The 25,726-nt window shown below is 49.9% G+C and overlaps 1 protein-coding gene across 3 annotated transcripts in view; it reads left to right on the top strand.

The window, feature by feature from the left end:
* The window catches only part of ITGA9 (integrin subunit alpha 9), a 357,855-nt gene that overhangs the window by 84,196 nt on the left and 247,933 nt on the right, over positions 1–25,726 (top strand). For all 3 annotated transcript variants that reach the window (XM_078432512.2, XM_078432513.2, XM_078432514.2), the window contains exon 15: positions 4,238–4,398. In XM_078432512.2, coding sequence (XP_078288638.1) covers positions 4,238–4,398 — 161 coding nt within the window. The remainder of the gene's footprint in view (positions 1–4,237; positions 4,399–25,726) is intronic.

The raw sequence follows: 25,726 nt of genomic DNA, 5'->3' as shown, positions 1-25,726 counted from the left end.
TCCAGAACGATCGTGCTTGGCGAATTGGATAATTCGGTCTGTCTGTGACTGTATATTTTAACAGTTTAGAAAAAATCTGATAGGTGAACGTGTTGGCATGCCCGCGCTCTGCCTGGAGCGGAGCAGCGGTCATGGTCCTCAGCTCAGTTTCTAGTAACTGTGAGTTGTCTCTGTCCCCCCCTTGAGTCGTAAGAGGGATCTATCGGGTCGGAGAGTCCATGGCGAGATGGGGTTTCACAGGTGTTTGAAAAGTATCCAGCACCGTGCTTGGCCCACACTGAAGGTTGAATCCAATCCCCTTTCCTGAGCTGCCCCATCTTAATTCGGATTCTCCCAGAAGCAGACCCGTGAGTCAAGGATTCGAGCGCACGTGGTTGACCCGGGTGATGATCAGTCCCAGCGAGGACGGGTAGGAAAGTGTGACAGTGAGACAAGAAAGGAAGGCAGCGATGCCCATCAGGGTTCTGCGGAGAAACAGAACCAATAGACTGTGTGTGTAGTAACACTGGAGTGTGGAGGCGGTCTGAAAGTAGAATTCCTTCTTTTGGGGTGACTTTTGTCTTTTTCTCATAAGGTCTTTGATCCGATGAGGCCCACCCGCATTGTGGAGGGCAATCTTTATTCAGAGTCTACTGAATTGACTGTAATCTCATTTAAAAATACGTTTGCAATGACGTCTAGATTGGGTAGTGAAGCCTAGTCAAGTTGACACATAAAATAAACCATCACAGGGGCGCCTAGGTGGCCCAGTCGCTTAAACGTCCACCTTTGGCTCAGGTCATGATCTCACAGTTTGAGTTCGAGCCCCGCGTCGGGCTCTGTGCTGACAGCTCGGAGCCTGGAGCCTGCTTCCGGTTCTGTGGCTCCCTCTCTCTCTGTCTCTCCCCTGCTCACGCTCTGCCTCTCTGTCTCTCAAAAAAGGTTGAAAACAAACCAACCATCACAGCAGCCGCACAGAAGGTGTGTTGTTGAACAAGTTATCGCTGCAGGCAGCTGGAGCTGCGTCCTGCTGGGGAGCCCTGAGAGTCGGTGTGGAGCACCCTCAGAGTTACCCCAGCCAAGGGATGAGGGACTGTGGCGGGGACCTGGGTTCTCTGGCACTTCTGGTCTGCCATGCGTGTGGGCGGGGCCACCAGAGAAAGCTCTCAGGAAAGGGGGTGAGGGTGCAAGCTGGGCTGGCAGCAGAGGAATGGGACGAGCCAAGAGGATGTGGGTGGGGCACTGATACTGTCTTCTCCGTCTTCCTGGGATCATTTCTACCCAGACTTTCTCTGAGCTCAGCTAGCTCATCGCTGGCAAGAGGGTTCACACGCTGTCTTCTCCCCATGCCCACCCTTCCTAAGAGAGGGCAGCTCTCCCACCCGGGAGGAAGGCCAGGGAGGGCGCTGCCCGGGACGAGGCCCACTCAGCAGCTTCCCACCGCCATGTTGGTTTGCCTGGCCATGGCCTGGCTTGTCTTCCAGCAGTGCCCATCTCTAGCCCTGGAACAGAAGGTGCAAACTCAGTCCATTTATACGTGTCCTTTCCCACTGTTTGGCTGTTGCCCAGGGAAATTGCGATCAGTAGAAAACAAGTGGGCCAGAGTTCAGTTCTGGATCATTGTGTGTGTTTGGTTCTGCTGTGTGTGCATGCAAAAAATGTGACTTTTTGTTTTGCCTTTTATTTTTTTTTTGGTCAGAAAATGTGAAAAATACCCCAAGCACCAGTGTGGTTGGAATAGCCCTACCCTGGAGGTTAGGAGAGTTCTAGATTCAGCTTTGTGGTGGATGGCCCTCTGGCCAGGAGCAAGTCTGGCTCCCTTTTTGGAGACTCAGTTGTATATCTGAAAAATGAAGGTTTTGAGCTGGATGGTCCCCAGATTGCCCCAAAGCTTCGGCATTCTGCGTGTCCACCTCGCTGCCTGCTGTCACTGAGGGAGTCGGTGTGTGACTCTCATCTGGGCTCCATGTTTGCTCTGTCACATTCCTTTCCCACAATGCATTCTTTCCTTCATAATATTGCCTGCGAGTATCCAGGTCTCAGGTCCCACTGGTGACCCTGCCTGGCCTTGGCAATCGGCCGTTTGCCGAAATAAACAAGTTGGGGCAGACCGGCCCTTGCTGACCAGGAATCTGCCAGGGGGCATGGGAAGATCCCTGAGATGGCAGAGGCCCAGGAAAACCATTACACGCGTCAAAAATACGCCCTGTGGCAGCTGCAGAATGCCTGTCCCGGTCACTTTCCTCCCTCCTTGCTTGTACGTACCCTGGTGGCTGATCCCTTTGATGCTATTAAAAGCCAGAGTCATCCCTGCTGCCCTGCTTCACAGACTTAAATGTGGGCAGATGTGAGTGCTTATTACCGGTGCGAGAGCCCCAGGTTCTGAGGGGCTGGTTTGTGGAGACAGGGCATGGGCATTGTTTCCCGTGGCCTCATCTGGTAATTTTGGGGACAGAACGTTCCCTCTCTCTCACTTGAAAAACGCCACATCCCCCTGAATCCCCAAAGCAGTTAAAAAATAAAAAGTATCACAGAGGACTGACCTCTGAAGCAGGGTTCTGTGGTGCAGAAAAGCAGCGAGCTGGGTCCATTGACCCCACAGCCTTATTTGCCAAATAAAACACATTGTTGTAGGGTTACTTACTCTGAACTAATGGAAGTAAAGCCTTTTGGGTTTGTCCAATGTGCCTTCTATGTTGTGACCATCTTTTTTTTTTTTTTTTTTTTGGATGTTTTTTTATTTTTGAAAGAGAAAGAGAGCACACACAAGTGGGGGAAGGGAAGAGAGCGAGAGGGACAGAGGATCCGAAGCAGGCTCCAGGCTCCGTGCTGACAGCAGAGAGCCCCGTACGGGGCTCGAACATCTGAACTGTGAGATTATGACCTGAGCCGGAGTAGGTTGCTTAACTGACTGAGCCACCCAGGTGGCCCTATATTGTAACCAACTTTTTTTTTTTTTTTTTTTTTAAGTTCCAGACCGTGTCACCCTTGCTTTTGCCATCTGCCATCACACATTCAGGTATAGGTGGAGTTTTTGTCTTCAAGAGTGCATTGCAGTACGCCTGAGTTCAGGCCCCACAGTGGTCATGGTTTTGTTGGAACGATGGGCACTGTAATATACATACGTGATCAGTATCCTCACCTACTTGGGAACGAAGTCAGCTTTAGCCTATGTCTGAGTTTCTGTGAGTGTAAGCACCATGAGGGCAGGGCTTTGCCTGCACGGTTCATGTCCCATGTCACATGCCTTTAATAGTGCCTGGCACGTAGTCAGTGCCGGGTGGACCTGATGGCACACGGTCCAAGAGATGTAGCAGTTAGAGAGCACGACTAGGGGCGCCTGGGTGGCTCAGTTGGTTAAGCGTCTGACTTCGGCTCAGGTCATGATCTCACAGCTCGTGAGTTCAAGTCCCATGTCGGGCTCTGTGCTGACAGCTCAGAGCCTGGAGTCTGCTTCGGATTCTGTGTCTCCCTCTCTCTACCCCTTCCGCAGCTTATACTCTGTCTCTCTCTCTCAAAAATAAATGAATATTGGGGCGCCTGGGTGGCTCAGTCGGTTAAGCATCTGACCTCGGCTCAGGTCGTGGTCTCGCGGTTCGTGAGTTCGAGCCCCATGTCGGGCTCTGTGCTGACGGCTCAGAGCCTGGAGCCTGCTTCGGATTCTGTGTCTCCCTCTCTCTCTGACCCTCCCCTGTTCATACTCTGTCTCTCTCTGTCTCAAAAAAAAAAAAAAAAAAAAAAGTTAAAAAAAAACTAAAATAAATGAATATTAAAAAAAAATTTGGAGAGCACAACTCAGCATCTGTGAATTACTGGGTGATTGCTCCCTGTGTAGGGCATATGTCCCGTTGCTTTATAGGAATCAGGATAATGTGCAGCCGTGATCATTTCTGCAGATATTAGTAATAGGCTACAGGTTCACCATGGTATCCCCTTTTCAGGACGCTGTGTTGAGTACGGCTAATTGTTGATGCGTATATCGGTGACTCAGTCGGTAGCTCATGGGGTTTAAGTGAGGGGGGGCCAGGGAGTGTGGCACACAGAGCATCACCAGGGAGGCGGGGGGCAGCCTGGGTGTGTGTTGATTCTGTGAGGGCCCCGGCTGCATGCTTCTCTCCGCGAAGGTGTTGACTTGGGGCGGCTGTCCTCTGTGCTGTGGAGGGCTAGGTGGTGTGCGAAATGCCTGTGAGGGGGCACCGAGGTGGCCTTCTCTGAGTGCGTGTGTCCTTGCTGACATCTTGACCTTATTTATTGGCAGGCCTCAATTACGTTCTGACGGCTGATGTGGCCAAAAAGGCAAAGGGCCAATTGCCCAGGGTCTACTTTGTGTTGCTGGGCGAGTCCGTGGGTCAGGTCACAGAGAAGCTGCAGCTGGTCCACATGGAGGAGATGTGTCACCACTACGTGGCCCACGTGAAGGTCAGTCCTCTTTTTTATTCTCAAGCCTTAATCCCTGTGGGTATTCGTTGCACGCTCGTGGGAACTACTTTTGTTGGGTGTTACGTACGCTCTGCCTCCTGACGCTTTATTTCACAAGGAGGAGAGCATTCAGTTTTTCTTTTCAACTTGGAGCCCGACAGCCCTTTTATTTATCTTACTGTGCTGGTCTTAGCCTCTGAGGCAGGGGCGGGGGGGTCATGGTGGGCCAGGAGACCAGTGACACTCTCAGACCTTGACTTGTCCTTTTGGGAGGCTTCTCGTCCTCTTCCCTCTTCGAAGCTCGGTGGTCTTGTCAGAGGAGAGCCGTGGAAGCACGTGTGTCTGGCTCTGCAGTGGTGCTGGATCACACCGTGCCTGATGGCTTCCTCAGTGGTCCACTACATGTTAGTGCATAGTCATGGCTAAGGCATTTTAAAACTAGTTGGGCTAGGTTTTATCCCTTGATTACTTTCTGTTTATTTTAGGAGTGCTTTTTTTGGCCCCTTTTCCCTCTTACTCTAAATAAACTTTCGAGTATTTTTTTCCTCTTGAGAGTGTTTGTTAAATACACTTTGCTGCTAATTCCGGACGCCGGGCTTTGATTAGCTACAGGGCGGCCTCTGTGTAGACAGGTGCCGCCAGGGTGGGGGTCCCGGTGGTGCCCGATCCTGCAGCCGTGGCTAGGTGCCAACCCACGGGCAGAGAGCACGGGAGATAGAACGACCCATGTGAACCGGCCACATGGGTGCAAAATGGATGTGGGTTTTGGAGTCCCACAGACCTGGTGTGCGTCCTGCTGGGTGGTGCTTTGAGCTCCGTGTGTCTTAGTTTCTGCGTCTCTAAAGTGGGCACGTATACCTGAAGGGCCTTGGGCGGAGTCTGACTCCCAGCAGGCACTTGGCACTATTATTTGTTTGGGCCATATGTAGCTGCCAATATTCATTCTTGACTTACAAAACTGGTATTTTCATGTAGTTCAACCTAATATTAGCCCGTGGCTTTCTGGACGAGAGTAAAAATAGTCCGCAGAGTAGAGTCTCATTCCATTATTGAGTTGTTGGTGCTGGAGCAGGAGGGTAACAGCTGCTTCTTGATGCTTCTGGATCGTATGTAGAGAAATGCCCCACACGCCCATGGCACTCGGTCTGGCCCAGAGCCCGTGTGTCCGTGCCCCTGAGATGCTTTTCAGTGGGGTTGGGCTATGTCTCTTGCCAGGACTCGTGCCGGGGCCTGCCCAGACCAGCAGCCCTATGGCCCGCCCAGACCAGCAGCCCTATGGCCCGGGTGAAGGCCATTTATAAAGTGTTAAGCCAGCCAGGCCCCTCATGCCTCTAGGTCTTAGATTACATTAGTTTGTGGATGCCCTTGGGGGTGGGGGGCTGCCCAGGACAGGCTGTGACACCTTTAAGTGCCTATGCTTGGTGTGTCCATACTTCCCAGAGATGGGACATCTGCCCTCGGCTTCCTCGTGCTGGGTCTCTTCCACAAATGCTTTCCTTCAGGGCTCTTTGCGACCTCTCGCTTTGGTTGAAGGGTTGCCCTTCATGTCAGGCCTCAAGATGGGGCCACAAAGAGCCTGCAGGCCTTTGCAAAGTGCACTCAGGGAACAGCAATGATGAGGTGATGAGGTGTCAGCTGGGGGCAGGGCTGTTTCCGTGGTGGCCTCTGGGGGTAACGAGGGGGGCAGAGCAGGGCTGCCCAAGGCTGTTGGTCCGGCTGCTTCCTGATAGCCGAGGTTGCCAGAGTTTAGCAAATAAACATAAAGCCTTCCTAGTTAAATTCACTAATAAACAGCATATTTATATATATATGACCCAGCAGTAGCACTGGTAGGAATTGACCCAAGGGATAGAGGAGTACTAATGCATAGAGGCACTGGTACCCCAGTGTTTATAGCAGCACTTTCAACAATAGCCAAATGATGGAAAGAGCCTAAATGTCCATCACCTGATGAGTGGATAAAGAAATTGTGGTTTATATACACAATGGAGTACTACGTGGCAATGAAAAAGAATGAAATATGGCCCTTTGTAGCAACGTGGATGGAATTGGAGAGTGTGATGCTAAGTGAAATAAGCCATACAGAGAAAGACAGATACCATATGGTTTCACTCTTATGTGGATCCTGAGAAACTTAACAGAAACCATTGGGGGAGGGGAAGGGAAAAAAAAAAGAAAAAAAAAAAAAAGAGGTTAGAGTGGGAGAGAGAGCCAAAGCATAAGAGACTCTTAAAAACTGAGAACAAACTGAGGGTTGATGGGGGGGGTGGGAGGGAGGGGAGGGTGGGTGATGGGTATTGAGGAGGGCACCTTTTGGGATGAGCACTGGGTGTTGTATGGAAACCAATTTGACAATAAATTTCATATATTGAAAAAAATAAATAAAAATAAAAAATAAAAAAATATATACACATATATGTGTGTGTGTGTGTGTGTGTGTGTATATGTGTATATATTTTAGTGGAAGCGTAGCCCAAATAGTGCATGGGATATACATACTAAAAATTATTTGTTTATCTGAAATTCAGATTTAACCGGGCATCCTGTTGGAAGGGTGGGAATGTGGACTTGGGAGCCTGCCTCTGGAGCTAAACATATATAGTTGTGGATTTAATTGCAAAGAGTTCTTTCATATTTAAGTGTCATTTTCTTTTACTTCTGTGTCCGCGTATAGAACCCAAAAAGAATTAAAAGGCAAAGAAAATCTAAAAACACAAAAGAACCATGGCCGTCAAGAAGAGAGACTAAGGGGGCGGTCAGAAGATTGGGGAGGGTGAGGGCAGCCTGGGAGGGCAGTGCGAGCACATACCTGTATGTGATGATTTGGGTCGTCTTCGGGAGGAACGAGAGAACAGTCTAGTACATTGGACCTAGAGAAATTAGGACATGATTAATACTTGACCGTCTTCTCACGTGAGGACATGGGGCTGGTGGGATGCTTGAGGAAGGCTCGTGCCTCTGTGGCCTTTATGGTTCAAGAAGCAGCATCCCTGTTAAATGGCGCTCAGGTGGCTGATGATTTATATCCACTGAGAAAATGTATTGATCTCTTGTTGTCTGGGCCATAGCAGAGGACCCTGGTGAATGGCAGAGTGAGCCAGTGAGGGCGAGCCCTGGGGAGCTGGCTGTCTGTCCATGGTGTGGCCCAGCTGGCCGAGGAGGCAGAAGGCCTGGCCCTGGTTTGTCCGTCATGGGAGAACGGCTGGGGGAGCCGTGGCTCTTGTGGGAGTTGAGGCAGGCGACAGGGTGGGGAGGGAGAGGCAGGGGGCAGCCTCCTGAAGCAGGGGCTGGAGGGGGGAGGCTGGCCGTCCGGGGACGAGGGCTTGGTGTAGCCTCTGCTGCAAGTGGAACCTTCTCGATGGGCTGGCTCTCAGCTTTGCAGACATTGACGGAAGGTAAATAAAAGCGCTCTGGCTTATCGCACACCATATGGCCAGCAGACAGCGAGGCAGGCGCTAAGGGCTGGGTGTGTTTTGTTTAGGCTATCTTTAGGTATTTTTTTCTTTTTTGCTTTAAGCCTATTCCAATCTTTTTTTTTTTCTTCCTTCTTTTCCCTAGAAGTTTTCCTTCCATATATGGCGATAAATATCTCTATTGTAGAAGACTGTTTGAGCTAACACCTGCCCCCCCCCCCCCCCCAGGCTAGCTGTGTTGTCCCACGCTTTGTTCCCTTCTCGGCCCTGGTGGGGCCTCCAGCAGGGACAGGATTTGGTGATAAGTCCCATCCTCCTGGGGGTCTGTTCTCAAGACCTCGCTGTGGCCCGCGGAGCAGAGGCGGTTCTGGCTGCTTCCCTGGCCTCTCTGACTCAGACTCCACATGCCCCGATTTAACTCCCCTCCTCCCCCAGAGCAGCCCAGTTTGGGGGATGGGCTCCCTCCCGTTAATAAAGTGGCTCCTAGCCTCTCAGGGGTCTTCCCTGTCACTGGAGGAAAGCCATTCAGCCTCAGCGCTCCCCACAACCTGCCCTCGGCTCACACTTCTAGACGCATCGTCTGCATCACGTCATGTGTGCTCTGAGCTCCTGTCGAGGTGAACCGACTCCTTTTCTTCCGGAACGTGCCTCTCAAGCTTCCGCATCTCGGTTCTCATGTTCACCCCAGCATTTCTGGCACCTCAGTGATCATATCCATGTATATAACCACCTACATGGGTGTTGCTTTTTTTTTTTTTTTTATATCTCAAACACATGCCTCCCGTGGTATTTTATTTCATATTTTTTAATTTAAATCAGCTGGCTTTTTGCCTCCAGTAGAATAACTTGAAACGGAAACGTTGTACCCTCGTGTATGCAGAAAACGCACGATTGCATACCAAACAGAAAGTAACTGTAAAAATAAATACATTGAAGACACAACAGCGTCCTCAGAGTCTAACTGGATTTCATCCTTTGCCAAAGTCTGGGGAGAGGTGGCCCACTCTTCCTATGTACGAGGAGGGGAAATTTTGGAGCGCTAGGGACGTGTCAAGGACGTAGTGAACACCACACCGAACTGACCGGAGGGGTACTCCCTGGGGGATAACTTGCCAAACATGTGGGTTCCGAGATAGCCTTGTGGAAAGCCGTGTCTTGAGCCCTGTCTGGGAAGGCCTGGCCGTGCTCTGCTTTGCTTGGATACACCTCCCCCACCCCTTGCCTGCCGAGGGTTGTCTGTTCAAGGCTCCGTCGGGCCACGGCCGGCCGCTGCCGTGGGCCCTGGGGATGCCGCCATCAGCTGCCTGTGTCCCGGGAGCTTGTCCTGATTCCTGCTTTGGGGACGAAAGGCACAGAACAAATGCTCGTCCCGCCGAGCCTCGTCGAAGTGACTGATTGGTCGGCTGGAGCCCGACGGTCCCAGGGAGCATCCGGTCGGGGTGGGGAGTGCCCGCCTCCCCGGGAACCTGCTGCTGGGAGCTGGTGGCATGACGCAGCAGGGACGAGTTGCAGGCCCGTGGCCCCAGCTGAAGACCGAACAAGCATGGCCCGTCACCCGCCCCTTGTTTCCCGGCGCGCGTGCGTGTTCCCTGGGGTGACACCTGGGCTCCACCCTCAAGTCCCGCACAATGTCTGGAGAAGCCAGGCCTTGGACTCTGGATGCGTGTGTGTGCCGGGCAGGTGAGAGCCTCCTCAGGAGTCAGAGAGCAGGGCAGCGGCCGGAACTCTCCAGGGAGGTCGGGGGGAGGCCCGGGCACGGGATCAGTTACGTCATTCCCAACCGTGAGGACCGGCGACCCCGCTAGTGGCCTTCGGAAAACCTTCAGTGAGCAAAGCCACGTGTCAGACACTGTCAGGAGAGCCAAGAACTAGGATTAATGGGATGAGGGGGAAAACCCCGACCCCGCACCAGACAAGGGAGTATGAATGCGCACGGGCTTTCCTGAGGATCTGCAGATGTCCACGCGGCTGTGCTTTTTTTCAGCAGAGTTCAAACCCTAAGATACTATAGCCCCTTTGTCGCTGGTAGGGCCAGATGGTCGGCCTGGTCTGGCAAAGGGCAGGGCATCTCTGGCCACCGGGTCTCCTCAGAGGTCACGCCTTGGGCTCTGCCCAGGTGGTCCAGTCTGTTTCCGTTCTCACATCCAACAAGAGGCCTCCGACCGAGCTCCGGTCACACGACGGGCTGTGCTTTGGCAGGGCCTTTGGATCTCCTGGGTGCAGCGGTCAGATGTTAGAGGGCTTTACTTCCTTTCCTATGAAGCACATAGTTAAGGGAAATTTCAGTTGGATGTGTGAGAACTCCATGAGGAAGAGGAGACAGGAAGACAGCAACATTTCCTTCTTTATCTGGAAAGTAGCACGCTGAATCTTTTTGGTCATCTGGATGAGTGAAAGAAATAGCTAAAAAAAAAAAAGTTGTAGGATTTGGAGAAAAGGGATATAGATGGATAGATGGAGGAAGTCATCTTAAGGCTTATTTATTTGAATTGGTAGTCGCTGTCCATACTTAAAAAAAATTTTTAACTGGTACCAAAAGGTACACGGAGAAGGGACGTATCTCAGCCATTCTGTTTCTCTTCAAGAGGCAGCCGTGGTTCCGGTTTCCTGTGTGTTTTTCAAGAGCTTGTCAATAAATGCACAAAGTTGTGTGCCTACGTCCCCTTTTCACGTCCCTGGAAGTATGCCGTGGCAGACTGCTGAGCGGCTTGCATTTTCCTTTTAGAATTTCCAATTACACGGAGAAGCAGATTTTGGTAAATGTGTACAATGGAATACTACTCAGCAGTAGCAAAGAACTGATGTATGTGACAACACGTGTATGCGTCTATAACGTGCAATAGCGTGTGTGTGCATTGATGCAATAACACGACCAGACCCCAAAGCATTACGCTAAGTGAAAGAAGCCAGACATAAAACACTACTTGTACTGTGGTTCCATTCATACGACATTGTAGAAAAGGCCAACTACAGAGACAGAAAGCAGATCAGTAGTTTCCCGGGGCCAGGGATGGGGAGGAGAAGGGGATAATTAACTGCATAGAGGCAAGAGGGACCTTTCTGGGGGGATGAAAATATTCTGGATCTTGACTGTGGTGACGGTTATATGATCAAATACATTTATTACAGCTCATCACAGTGTATAGTTAAACTTGGTAAATGTTACTGTATATAAATTATATTTCAACCGAACTTTTTTTTTTTTTTTTTTTAAGGCATCTTGAGGGTTGTTCCATATTGGTGCACGAAATTTCCCTGTTCTTTTTCATGGCTGCCTGGTGTTCTGTTGAAAGACTATCCCTTCTTTTATTTAACCTGCCCAGGGGATTTTCTAAATGCCAGCTCCAAGGGCGCCTGGGTGGCTCATTCGGTTGAGCGTCCCACTTCAGCTCAGGTCCTGATCTCGCGGTTTGTGAGTTCGAGCCCCGCGTCTGGCTCTGTGCTGACCGCTCAGAGCCTGGAGGCTGCTTCGGATTCTGTGTCTCCCTCTCTCTCTCTGCTCTTCCCCTGCTCACACTCTGTCTCTCTCTCTCTCAAAAATAAATAAACCATTAAATAAATAAATAAGCCAGCTCCAAGCTCACTTCACCTGGAGTTTGTAGGTTAGTAAGCTCACTTTGCTTCTCTCGATGTGGCGCACGGTCCCTTTTCAGAAGACCCTCAGCCTGCCTAGGGAAGCGGGATAGCCCTTAAACATGCAACAAACGTCCCCTCCAGCTGCAGTCATTTCTTCTTCCCCGCTGTGAGTCTATAGTGTCCCGGTTGAGGGCTTGTTAGGACCCCTGAAGGGGACAGATGGAGGGGCCCTGGTGGTCTCTGAGGTGGCCTTGGACACGTGTCCTGCCTGAGAAGGGTGAGCCTTTCAACTGTGGCGTGCCCGAGGAAAACTGAGGGTATCTTTCTTCATTCCTGCAGCGAGCTTTCTGCCTTTGTCAGGTTCTCCTTGGCTGTAGGTGGCACAGGTAGCCTGAGTGTTTGCTAAAGACATGCTATAAAGTGGGGCAGGGGACGTGGGGAGGCTGAGATGGCTGGAATTGATCGGTGGGAAGGAAGCTGCCATCACTGTTCAGCCCCGTTGCAAAGTGGCTCATGTGATGCACTCTGGTCACACAGATGTCACAAGGAACCAGTGGCTGGGCTTTGGAGCCCGTGCTTGAATTCAACCCCCCCACCCCGGAGTGTGGTTCCTCTGGCGACCTCCTCCGGGAGACTGTTGTGGAGAGCTGGGGGGCACACTGGGGAGTGATCAGGAATTGAAGGGGTGTGGTGGACGTTCCACATGGGTGTGGCTATCCTCTGTGAGTACCATTTGGCCATTGATTTCTTTGCTGGGTGGATTGAAGGGTCCTTGGTCTTCTGCGTTTGGACAGTGTCACCGGAGACCTTGGGATCAGTGACGGAAGCTCGGAAGGTACAATAATTCTCATACAAGGGCTTTGCCCACCTCAAATTTTTTTTTTTTTTTCCTGGAAACAAGGCCGATATAAATACAGAGGCATGGCATCAACACTGATGGTTTTATCATAGGCTTTTTTTTTTTTTTTTTTTTTTTTAGTATGTTGTATGAGACAAGCCTTATATCAATTGCGGCTGAAGTCCTCATTTGAGGAGACAACTTTCTGTTCGTTGTTATTTACTCTGGATTTACCCGTATGTTGTCGATGCCCTTAGAGCACTACTATTCTTTTGAAGCCACACCTGATGATGTGTTTTGTCTTCCTGGTTTTGTCCCTCTATTTGAGATACGATTTTCAAGGGTTACGAGGATTTTCTTTACCCCCTCAAACCTAAACCTTACGTGTTTATTGTAAAAGTGATTTCTTTCAAAGCGATCATCTCTTAGTAGTTCATGTTTTGGAATTTCCTCCATGGCTTAATTATTCCCTTCTTTTAAAAATTAAGATATAATTGACATAGCACATTATATTAGTTTTAGGTGTACTTAATGATTTGCTATATGTATACATTGCAAAATGCTCGCTACAGTAAGTATAGTTAACATCTGTCCCCACATCCAGTTACACATTTATTTAAGATTTAGTCTCTTAGCAACTTTCAAAAATACAGTGCAGTATTATTGCCTATAGCATATGCTGTGCATTATATCCCCAGGGCTTATTTATTTTAAAACTGGAAATTTATGCCTTTTGACCCCCTTCGCCCATTTTACCTACCCACCCCCATCTCGAGTAATCACCAGTCTGTTCTCTGTGAATTTTGTTTTAGATTTCACATACAAGTGAGATCACAAGGCATTCGTCTTATTCTGTATTATTTCACTCAGCATAATGCTCTCAAGGTCCATCCGTGTGGTTGCAAATGGTAGGATTTCCATCTTTTTTTTTTTTTTTTTTATGGCTGAGGAGTAAATTCTTATTTGTGTGTGTGTGTGTGTGTGTGTGTGTGTGTGTGTGTGTGTGTAGACATACTACCTCGTCTTTATCCGGTCACTCATCACCGGACACTTAAATTGCTTCCATGTCTTGGCTGTTGTAAATAATGCTGCAGTGAATATAGGGGTGCAGATATCTTTTCAAATTAGTGTTTTTGTTTTTTCTGGGTGAATACCCAGAATTGGAATTAGTAGATCATACGGGAATTCTGTTTTTAAATATTCACTTTTAATTATGGTAAACTTTTGGAGTTGACTTAAATTTTTAAATTTTTTTTAAGTTTATTTATTTTGAGAGTGGGGGGCAGAGAGAGTGTGCAAGTGGGAGAGGAGCAGAGAGAGAGGGAGAGAGAGAATCCCAAGCAGGCTCTATGCTGTCCACACAGAGCCCGACACGGGCTAGGTCTCATGTACCATGAGATCGTGTCCTGAGCCGAAATCAAAGTTGGATGCTCAACTGGCTGAGCCACTCAGATGCCCCAGAGTGAACTTGAATTTTGAAAGCAGCAGGATTTCTCTGTGATCCTCTCCAGTAGATAATAGTCTATTTGTAAAAGAGTGGGATGTGATAATACCGAAATTAGTAGTAAAGAATTTGGTAAGCACACCCCCTTTGAAAGTGGTTCTCACTAAGAGAATTGCCACGACATTGGACATTCGGAGTAATGGTAACGGAAGCTGCAAACACAGTCACTGTCTGACTGCTTTTAATCTTCGTTTTCTTCTCACACTAACGTGAGAGGTAGTGATTGCTGGTATCCTTATTTGGGGCAGTTAAAAGACGAGGCATAAAGGAGTCAAGGAACTTGCTCGTACCTTACAGCTGACTAGAAGCAGAGGTGCGATTTGAACCCAGCAAGTGGGGTTCCCAAGGCTGGGCCCTTCATTACCACGCTGTAACACCTCTTGTAAGTGTAAGCCACAGCCAACCCAGGACTTTTATGCCACGCCCTCTTCTACGGGCTTGGCGTGGACAAAGAGGCCGTGTAATTTGCCCAAGATTGCAAAGCTCTCCGTTTATTGGGAGGAGCACATGGCCACCACGGGTGACAGCTTTCGATGACCACATTGTGGAGCTGTGGTGTGCTCGTGATGTGTAACAACCAGCGCTCGGGGGAGAGGACCTGACTTAGAGCATTCTGCCAGCTTCCCTGGTATAAATACTCCCACCGTGGCTGATGTCATTGTATCAATGTGACATCATTGCGTTAGGAAGAGATGTACCGTAGTGTGTTATTGTATAGTATTTCTACCACACATGAGGGAACATGCCAGATCTGATAACCTTAAGACCATAGATAATAGTAAGGCATAATAAAATAATTAGGAAGTAATGAGTTTTGAGTATTTATTATCCTCCTTTAACTTAATTCATTCGATTGTAAGCTTATGCAAGTTAAGAATGGCTGTTTTAACCACTGGCTCATGCGCTTTCTGAAAATTGAACAATTGGCTCTTGCAAGCCTGCTATAGAACGTTCCGCTGGCTGTGACCACTGTGTCTGCTGTGTTTGTCTCTAAGCTGGTCACATCACTCAAGTCCTGCCTTACACACAGGTTATCGGCGTCTTTTCATTGTTGTTTCCTGTGGTTTTCTAGATTGACAAATAATCAGAAAGTCAATCTGTGGGGTTAGTTTAACTACCAGACCACAGCTCTTCTATTTGTGCATTGGGTTCAGAGGCACTCTGTGTTTTGATGGAAACTGTTAGGTAGTTTCATAGTTTCCATTCAAAATAATGAAAAAGATTTTATTTAAGTTTATCGAGGTAGCCACTCCTCACTCCCTACCCCATGTATGCATGTTGGGGTTCTGTTCAGCAACCCTTTACACACCAAAGAATCATGGGCTGACTGTGGAGTTGTCTTGGAGGAGGGAAAGGGCCTGGGACAGGGGAGATGATCTCCCTTAGGCCAGTTTAAACCCTGGGAATCCCATCACCTCTGGAGACTTGAGTTTGGCCCAGTCCTGATTAGCGTGGGTTGGGCTGGCCGCTTTCTTCAGCCTCTCGGTTTTTTTGCAAGGTGATCTGATCGAGTAGAACCTTAGGGCTGGTCCTGCCCTTTTCTTGCCAATTACTCTAATCAGAAGGAGCATATCAAGGTGGCCCAAAATGTACTATTATGCTTTTCTTTGTTGTCTTTACTCCCTCCTGAGGCACTCGTTCCCAAAGCCAGCTGAGAGTTCTTTGACCTAATAAGGGAGCTCCACATGAATTAAGAAGTACCAGGCCTGGAAACCACCCTTTGTGGAGTAGCTGGCCCCTCAGTCTACCCCAGGGCTGCCTCCACCAGGCCACACAGCCCTTGCTGTCTCCTCCCAGGTAGAGCATTTGTGTCTACACGTCCAACTCCATGTGGGAGGGCCCACGGTGGCTTCTGGATGAACGTGGATGAGCCCAGTGTCTTCCTACAAAGGCAGCAGACCCTGCGGCCAGCTCACCAATCATCCAGTGCTATCTCCGAGGCTGGCTTGGGGGCTCAAGCCCAGACTGAAAATGAGAGTCATGTGTTTGGCCGGGAGCTGCAAGAAGGGGAAGTGGGGGAAGAGAGCTCCCTTTGTGCTGCACTGCAAGTTGAGATAGGATGTGGATAAAGACATCTGTCAGAGGATGATGACTGTATCTGGTAAGGGTGGCAGTTGCAGGGACGGGGGGGGGGGCGGGGGGGAGGGTCTGTCCAGGGAAAGCTTCTGAGGAAGAATTCCAAGTCAGCTAAGGACTTGAAGGAGACGGCCATAATAACAGGATAACTTGCTTCACCACGTCTCCTCTGCTCCCTGGAGCAGAGGTAAGTTCCAGCTCCTGGGAGGTGATATACTGATTGAGTACCAGTATCATTACCTCCGCAAGGAGCTCCCTGTTCTCCCTGCACTCTGTGGATACAGCATGATACCCTTGGCTTTCACAGGAATCCAGCCAGCCACCAGGAATGGAGACCTGGCTACGGGGGCTTAAGCACATCAGTTGACCTTTCCCCACATTATAAGACTTCTTATAGGAGAGAAGTTTCTGGTGTTATTTCAGTGGCTCAAGGATGCGATTCTCATGACCTTTCACTTAGGAAGTATTTACTGAGTGCCTACTATGTCCCGGACTGTGTGGGTTCTCAGGTCTGGGAGCAGACAGAAATCCATGCCCTCTGGGGGCTTACGTGCCAGTGGAGAGAGACAGACAATAAGTATAATAAAGGGGTAATTTAAATCGTGTTAGGTGATGAGGGCGATGCAAAAAGAAAAGAAATAGAGCAAGGCGAAGCAGGTTGGGGGTGCGGGGTTGGGGTTCTGGAGGTCAAGGCAACCTTACCGAGAAGGTGGGATCTGGGCAGAGACTGGAAGGAGGCAGGCAGCTAGCAAGATGGGTTCCTGCAAGAACCATTCAGAGAGGGTCCTGGGGTGTGAGACGTGTTTGAGGAGGGGCAGAGGGCGGGTGTGAGAGTGGGATTGGAGGAGAGGAGTCTGGGTGGCAGTGGTGGGCATGGGGCAGACCACGGAGGGCCCCACAGGCCATGGGGAGGACTTGCGTTTACCCTGAATACGTGGGAGCAGAGCGGTGATGCGGTCTTACCTTCCACTTTGAAGTAAGGGCTCTTACTTTGAAAGGACCCTTTTGGCTGCCGTGTTGAAATGGGCCATAGGAGATGAGATAGGAGCAGGGATACGTTTAGGGGACTATTCAAGCATCCAGGAAGAAAGCTTGGTGGCTCCCCTGGAGTGATAGCAGTGGAGCTGGGGAGAAGTGGTTGCATTCTCGTTCCTGTTGAAGGTGGTACCTGAGGCTTTGATAGTCAGGTATCAGGGGATGAGATGTCATAGTTGACTCCAAAATTTTCAGCCTGAGTAACTGGAAGCATGGAGTTGTCAATGGTGGTGTCTTCAACTGGAATTGGAAAGGTTGCAGGTGGACCAGGTTGTAAAGGAAAGGTCTGGAGTTCCTATTTAGACACATTGAGTTAGAAGGGCGCATTAGATGGTGAAGTGGCTACGTGTATATATGAACCTGCAGATTGAGTGGTGGTCTGGGTTGGAGGTATAAATTTGGGAGTCATTAGCAGATAGATTGTACCCAAAGCCGTGAGATTTGAAGAGGTCACCAAGGTGAGGGGAAGAGAGAAGAAGCAAAGACACTCCTCAAACATTAGGAGCACCTCTTCCTCATGGTACCAGGATGGCTGCTGAGTTCTAGCTACTGTGTCTGCTTTCCACGAAGGGAGAAGGGCAAAAGGCTCTTTCCATCTGATCTGAGGCCCCTTGGAAGAGTCTACAGTGACTTCTACCAACTCACTGACCGTATCTTAAGGGAGGTCGGGAGGTGACAGTTGTGGCTGGACGTCCTACACACTCTAACAGTGTAGAGCTCTGCTGTCCTGTAGAACTTTCTGAGACGGAAATGTGCTGTTATCTGTACTGTCCCTTATGGTGGCCACTAACCACATATGACTACTGAGAACTTGAAATGTAGCTAGTATCACCGAGGAATTGAATTTTCACTCCAAGTTTAAACTCAAGTGATCACATGTGGCTAGTAACTAGCATATTGGCCAGTGCCAGTATTGAAGTTTGGTTATGATGGGAGGAGGAGGGATGGGCCCTGGGTGGGCAACTTGTAGATTCTGTGACAAGAAGGCATGGAGTCATCACAGGACACGTTGGTCCTACAAGTCAAGCCTCGTAAGCTAAATGGAAATTTAAATCACTGGGTTGGAAGTTACATTGGGCTGCCTCACTTTGTATTTACACATGTTGATTAAAACCTGAGCTTCCAGTCTGTCTTTCCAGGGTCCTTTTGGAGCGTGTACGCAGTCACGCACATAAACACATACACATGCACACACACGTGCCTGTATCCACATGGTGCCTATAGGCCATATACTGCGAGGGGCGGGGAAGAGCATTAGAACTGGAAAATCGGATGTTCCTGAAGGAGTGTCACAATCTTGCATCTGATGTCCTCTGTTTTCTTCTCTGTGGCCTGAAACTGTATAAACGGTGGCAGTATAGAGGAGACAGACACAATTGCTGGGTCCAAAGCAAGAGCATTTTAAAGTTGGAGACAGATTGCAAAACTGCCTTGTGGTTTATAAAGGTTCCCTGTCCTGATGATATGGGGTAGAGTGATTCCTTCTGAACTCGGCATTTGTGAGCACAGGAGCTGAAGCACTTTCCCGCATGGCACAAGCCAGGATGGGCAGGTCTGTCTCATCGTCACGTGGGCATGGGCTACCTGCTTCACCTTTATTGCTCAGCCTCAGTTTCCTTGGCTAAAAATGGGCAAGAGAATATCGACTCCATAGTAGGGGTCCAGTTAGCACTGAGCCCCTCTTTCCTTTTCTAGCCCATACATCTATGACTCTGCCTTGCTGCCTCCCTGTGTGGAATGGATCAAGACTCATTTCCTAGGTGTTCGGGGGATTTTTTGATTTTACTGATTAGCAGTAGATGGTGAGAAGGAAATAGAAAGTGTGGCCCAAACGAGAAATCTACGTGGGAAGAGAGGAGGGCAGATGGTCGCATAACTGGCACCTTCCTTCATCCGGAACGGAGCAAGTTAGAAAGACAGAGTTACCTTCGTGAGCCGGCTTCCCAGGGCCCCTGGGCAGCGTGCACACCGGTCACCTGGGGACCGTGCGAAGTGTCATGTGCAGAGCCTGATGCAGCAGGTCTGAGGTGAATTTCTGCCAAGCTCCCCCGTCACGCCCGTGCTGCTGGTCCACAGACCGCACTCTACGAGGAAAGGAGCTGGAACAAATAGGTACCAAGAGTTACAAGTCGAGTAGGATGAAGACCATCGCTGGGCCGTTTCCCGGGCATCACAAGGCTTCAGAGGGGCCAGAAGCTTCTCCCCTCGAACTGCTGGTGGGAGAGTCCCCCATCAGTGAGGAGGGAATGTAGCTCTGCTGGTAACACTCTGGCTTCATTGTGACCTTGTGCGACCCACTGGGTCACGCGGATGCTTGGCGGTAACAGAGGGAGGGCCCCGTATAGGAGGGCTGGTGCGGGAGCCGGGGTCCCCTGTCCGCTCACTGCCTGTTGCTTGAAAGACAGAATTGTCAGCAGTCAGCTTACGGAGCATAACTTTTTTGGCAGTTCTGTTTGACTTCACCGGAGTGTTTTGGGTACAGCCATGTCAGAAATCCATTTCTCTTCCCCAGAGACTAGGAACTTCTTGAAGGACAAGCTCTTATTAAGCAGAATAATTTAAGATTTTTTTCTTTCTTCCTGTTTTCCTGGGGTCGGCTCACTCGGAGCAAAGAGAATGAGAGACGACTTAGATTGTGTGGGTTCTTCCCGCATTTGACAGAGGTGGTGGTCAAACACGTTCTCCTCCCTTGCAGGTTACAGTGGGACACCAGGCTCCTGGTGACCCCTGTTCTTGAGGATGTAATGAATGTGGGTGGTAGAAAGGGTGCTCCCACATTGCAGCCAGCCAGGAAGCCCCCACCCTGAAAACCCGACCCCTGGCTTTTGGGGTCTTCTCACAAGACCGATGTAGACCTGCGTCATTATACTTGGAATAATGGGGACCCCAAAGTAAAGTCTATCGACGCATCCCACAAGTTTTGTGTGACAGGAAATTGCTTCTTTTTCAAATGCTGCACTGGGGCTGTGCAAAACGAAAAAAAAAAAAAAGTCAACCATAACAGTGACAGTAACTATTTTTATTGAATGTTGACTATTTGCGTGAAGTGTTTTACATGTACATTTAGTCCTTATGAGAACCTAATGACACGATAAATTATACATAAAATTACATGTATTGTCATTCTACATACATAGACAAAATAAAATCCCATTTTAGAGTTGACGAATCTGACACTTGAGTGTTTGATTTACTCAGGACCTCGCAACTGCTCACCAGCCAGGTCTTGGGTTTGAATCCCATGTGGCAGCTCAGTAGTTCTGTGACCTTGGACCAATTACGTAATCATAGCACCAGGGCCCATAAGAAGTGTCGATTGCTGTCTGATGACATCAGATCGGTCTGAGGAAGAGAGGGTCCTGGCTCTGGGAGGCCTGTCTCCAGGCACATCGGTGCTTGGGTTCCCATGTTGGCTGTAGAACTTGACTCAGGGCTGCACATGCGTGTCCGCATCCGATGTGGTCTGTCCAGGATAGGAGACAGGCTCGGGCTGGGTCGGTGAGCCCAGAGCAAGGGTGAGGCCTGGGGAAATGGAGGTTCTCGTCCTCTCTTTGGACTTCCCAATCTGTTTTTGGCCTCAGCCATTTAAAACATACATGTCAGGGGGCACCTGGGTGGCTCAGTTAGTTGAGCGTCTAACTCTTGGTTTCGGCTCAGGTCATGATCCCAGGGTCGTGGGATGGAGCCGCATGTCGGGCTCTGTGCTGAGTGTGGAGCCTGCTTAAGATTCTCTCTCTCTCCCTCTGTCCCTCTCCCCTGCTTGCATGCTCTCTCACTCTCTCTAAAAAAATAAATAAAAATAAAAAACGTCAATGAATATTTTGAAGACCTTGAAGTCTGGTTCACGCATTCGGCCCACCAACACGTATGTCTTGGGTGCCAGGCGCGGCTGAGTTGGGGGGGGCAACAGGGACGGAAAAGCCCTGGGGCCCGCCCTTGAAGCTCGGATTCTCACATCTGCATTCGGATCACGGTCTTATCCGGCCACCTGACGGCTTTGCCCTTCTCCCCCCACGCTGCGTTTTGAGTTCGCTTCGACGTGCATCACCGGCGTGGTGACCTACATCCAGGTGGGCCTGTTGTGGCCTGTTGTGGCCAATCACGTGCACCAGCCACTCTGGTTGAGCACTTGCCAGACGCCGTGGAGCCCTGCACAGATGGAGCCCCGTCGAACACGGCCCCTGCCTCCAAAACAACTCTTGCTCTGCGGGGGCATCTGTTCTGGAAGTGAGGCTCCGTACGTCAGGCCACCCGGGCCTCCCGCACTCCTCACGCTCACCCTTGTCGCTGTCCTCCCACCACCCCCACCTGCACAAACCATCCCTTTCCTGATCTAGCCGTGAGGCTCCCTCTCCAGAATAACTGCCCGCCGCCTTGATTCTCTCCACACCCCCACCCCTCAGGTGGGCTGGGCCTTCTTCCCGCTTGTTATTTGGCGTCCTGGCCTGCTCGGGCCCTGTCGTATCGAAATCCCACGGACTGGGCGGCTTCAACAGCAGGAATTTATATCCGAGGTTCTGGAGGCCGGAGGTCCAAGATCAAGGTTTGGGCAGGGCTGGTTTCTTCCGAAGCCCTTCTCCAAGCTCACAGATGCCACCTCCTCCTTGTGTCCTCCTTTGCTTCTCCCTCCGTGCTTGTCTGTGTCCTCATCACCTCTTCTTATAAGGACAGCAGTCATGCTGGGTTAGGGCCAATGCTAAAGACCTCATTTTAACTTAATTACCACTAATTACCCGGTCTCCAGATAGGACCACGTTTTAAGGCACCAAAGGCTGGGGCTTCAGCATAGGGGTTTGGGAAGGACACACTTTTGCCTGTAACACGTTGGTACTTACTATTCATTCGTCTCCTTTATCAGAGTGTCAGCTCTTTAAGGGCAGGGAACTTACGACACTGGGCATGGTCACTCTGAGCCATGCCTAATATCTAGTAGGACCCCCCAAAACGCTTGTCAAATGAATAAGTTCCAGTATCATTTCTTCCTTACTGTCCGTTTCAAAGGATGAGTAGGGTTCATGGACTGAAGTTCGGAGGAGACGTTTATTTTTTTTTCCCCTGATGTAATGGATCAAACTTCTCTGATCCTGGAAAGAATTTGCTGGATGAAACCGCATGAACACATCCACATACGACATTACCATTCCGGGGTCATGTATTTAAAAGTAACGAGTTTCTTTCTGGATAATCTCTCTTCTTGGCTATAAATGTAATACCGGGAAAATCCAGGGCCCAGGTATTAACCCCATAGTGTCAGTGTAAAGATAAAGTGAGACCTTGCTTTCAGTGAGCTAAACTCAGCACACGAGAAACGTGCAAACGCATTCATAGGAGTCTTCTGTGAATCTATTGAGCCGGAATTTCCAGGCAGGTGCCCTCATGGCCTCTTTTTAGCCCTTGGTGATTTTGCTTTGTGTTTGTGTAACGCCAAAGGCCCACCGGATGGTGATTGTGGAATCACATGTGAACGCTACCCTACATCCCTTCCCAGATTACCTAACCCGGCTCGGAAGGAATGAGGGAGGGACCCAATTTCAGGAAATGGTCCAAGGCTATGCCGTCTTTAAGGAAGCCACACCGAGCTGTCGCCCTGGGGAGAAAGTCAGTTCCATGGCTTGCTGGGTTGCCTAGTGGCAAGAAGTTGATTTAGGTGGTAGGGAGTCGTGCAGGCGTGACTGCAAGGCGGCGGTGGCTTTTTTACTTCGGTCCGGGAAGGGTTGTTGTCCCCAGAGTGGAAACTCTAGAACGGTGCTGCCCAACAGAAATGTAATGGAGGCCACACGTGTAATTGTAAATTTTCTTAGTTGCCGTGTTGAAAAAGTTAAACAGGTCGCATTAAGCTTAATAAGATTTAAATCCAAAATATTATCATTTCAGCATGTAATCAGTAGAAACGTTATTAATGAAACATTCGTTTTTTTTGTACTGGGTTTTTGAAACGCTCGTTTCCTTAACCAACCAACAGAGTACAGCTTCTATCACCTGAGGTTCCGAGGAACACTTTAGTGCTCTAAAGTTTGTCCTTATGCTTCAGATAGGGAGCAGGCTTCTCAGTTTCCGGAGCTGGAGTTTCCGCAGCCCAAGGGGCCATAAACATGGTGGTGAGGGACTGTGAAATCTTCCCAGCGTTTCAGAAAGCCTGTGGGAGGCCCCCTGATTGCCATCCAGCTGTGACAGTGTCAGCATCATTGCTGTCCGCTGGGGTGGTCACCTAGCTTGCAGGTGACCCCGGGCCGCTCAGCTTTTACCGACATCAGGTCAGGCTTCCTGGGGTCACACCGGGGGCCATGGGTCAAGAAGCCCTTGGGGCTGGAGAGGCCCACGTTTCCGGTGACCGCGCTCTCACCCGTGGCGCAAAGACAGACCTCCCAGGGAGGGACTCATCTGTCAGCCCTGTTAACGCTCAGAGGCCCTGGAGGGCACGAAAGGTGGATGAAGTGAGCCAACACTATGACTGGTTAGAGGTGCTTCCGGTGTTGAAGTCAGGCCGTAATCATTTCCTGTGTGCCACGAATAATGCTCTCCACCCGTGTGGAATGCCTGGGAAACGCAGCTCTGGCCGGCCTTCTCCTCGGCCTCCAGCTGCCGTGCTGGGGGGTTTCCCCTGTTCCCAGAGCAGAGAGCCATGAATAGAGCGCGGGGTGGGGGTGGGGGGCGGCCACCCTGGTTGTGGGAGGATTCCGGTGGGTTCGGCAGCCCATCCAGAGCTGGGTGGTGCGGATCACCCGCAAGTCCTTCCTTGCACCGGACCAGAGGCTACCTCCGTGTGATCTCGCCCCTTCTCCTAGTTCTGTGCCTGAGCAGTCACAGGCATTTGTCTGTCTCCCCAGTCCCCCACTTCCTCCTCCCCTCAGGAGCTCAGTGTCCCCTGTTCCTTTGGGTGTTCAGTTTGATATTCCACTGGTGAGATACCCAGCCTTCGTTTTTATTCTTTTCTTCCTTCGTATCCAACCTTCAGCCAATCTGTGCTCCCCACCCCGCTTACCAGGGAAAGAAGTGAAGGAGAAGAAATTCAAAGCAGCCCTATTTCTGTGTGTCCACAAGAGTATGGGGAAGATGCTGTAAAAAGGGGGTTAAATGGACGAGCCAGTTCCTTCCTGTTAGCCAGCTCCCCCCGACTGGTTGACATCCTCTAACCTGGTGTCCCGGCTAGCTCGACTCTTCGAGCACACCGGAGTCTGGGATGGTTGGGTTTAACAGTGACGCTCATCTGTTAGGCTCTCCGGAACCTGACAGTTTTTCCTCGTTCACCCTAGACTTCCCCAGGCTGGATGTCCTTCTTCCCATCCTCTTGGTAAGGAAATGTCAGCATGTAGCAGATGATATACCTCGTCAGTTAATGAGCCCCAAAGTTCCATAAAGCTAGGTTAGGACCAAGGTAGTGCTGGCAAGGAATAGACACGGATTCCAAGAAGTTGGGGATCATTTTATTAACGACAAAGCCATAACAAGCTTCTAAAAGATAAGACATTTGGCATCAGGGGCTGTCTTGTTCTCACCGTGTATCCAGCGCTAAGCAGAGTCGTTGACATCGACTGATCATTCAGTAAATGTTCACTGAATGTTAGAAGCCGGGCTATGTCCAAGATGAACATATGCCCAAGAGAGGCTGCTAGAAGTTTATAGTGTTAGCGTTTACAGTTTAAGCCAGCGATCTGTTTCGAGTTCATTTCTGCGTGTCGTCCAGGATATTGTAACACAGGTGTGAATAAAAATATTCCGTTTGACTGCAATTGTAAGTCAATGAATACCTGTCAGACCATGGGGCCTGAAACCTTGAAAACCAGTTACCTGAGAGGTCCTCCATTTCAAGTATGGCTTCCGAGTGGGGGGCCAGTAGCTCTCCACCTCCCCCTGCCAAATTAGGGGTTGTCATGGTTCCGTCTTGGGCGGAAGCACGGAATCTTCAGCCAGCCTTTCTCGGGGTGCTGGTGTGGGCAGTGCTCAGCTGACACCGCTTAGCCCGGAGCTAGGGCATCAGTGGATGGAGAAGCCCGCCTCCCCGTTCTGGTTGTCCCATCTACCGCTGTTAAAGGTTTCGCTTCCTCCTCATTTGCCCCTTTACTGTCAGGCCGCAGTGCATGTCTTTGGGTGCCTGCCTGTTCTTCCTGGAGAATACATTCTTATCCGTGGCTTTGCCGGCTGCAGCCACTTACCATCCCACCTTTGTTGGCTTTGGTCACTAGAGCTGCTGTCCTCTTCCTCTGCCCATCCATCTGGAAGTCCTGCCTTGCATGTAGAAGATGCTGGGCTTGGCTTGGTTTCTCACACCTTGTCGGACCACCCGTCTGTTTTTGCCATCCTGTGGGTCAGCAGCAAAGTGGAGGCTGATCATTTTTATGGAAGAGTCTTTGACGACACCCCAGATCCCTGTTTAAATCACATCGACAGCTTAAAGAATATTATCTTTGATATCAGCATTTCCCAGAGCTGGGTTTTTTTCTCCGCATGGGATGGTAGCAGGGTTTATGTCAATAACAAAAGTAAAGTTTTGTATTCAGATAAATATTGGAAAATACCGCATTTAACATTGGACAGGTTTGTTTATTCCCGGATCTCCTAGAGCTTTGGAAGCTCATGCACAAGGGGGATACAGTGTTCAGCATTTCCCCAGAGTACCTGACCACTTGACCGCAGAATGCTTTTTTCTCCCGAACTTTAGAAGAGTTTGCTACGGTGTAGCTTTGTTTTCTCTAAGTAATTTGGCTTTGCACCTTCCTATTCCCTTTCTTCCTATTCATACGGTTACCCTTCCTACCCACATGTTTTAATAATAGAAGAACTTAGTGATATTTCACATCTAGAGATTTTTTTCTAGGTCCTTCTCATCGATAAGACCTGTTTAAAGGTATGGCAGGCCCTTGTACCAATCTCTCGGGCCCTCACCCT

This window comes from Panthera onca, chromosome C2 (genome assembly GCF_046562875.1).
Source record: "Panthera onca isolate mPanOnc1 chromosome C2, mPanOnc1 haplotype 2, whole genome shotgun sequence".
Classification (NCBI taxonomy): Eukaryota; Metazoa; Chordata; class Mammalia; order Carnivora; family Felidae; genus Panthera; species Panthera onca.
The sequence above is the reverse complement of the archived record's forward strand: the minus strand, read 5'-3'. Positions and strand labels throughout refer to the sequence as shown.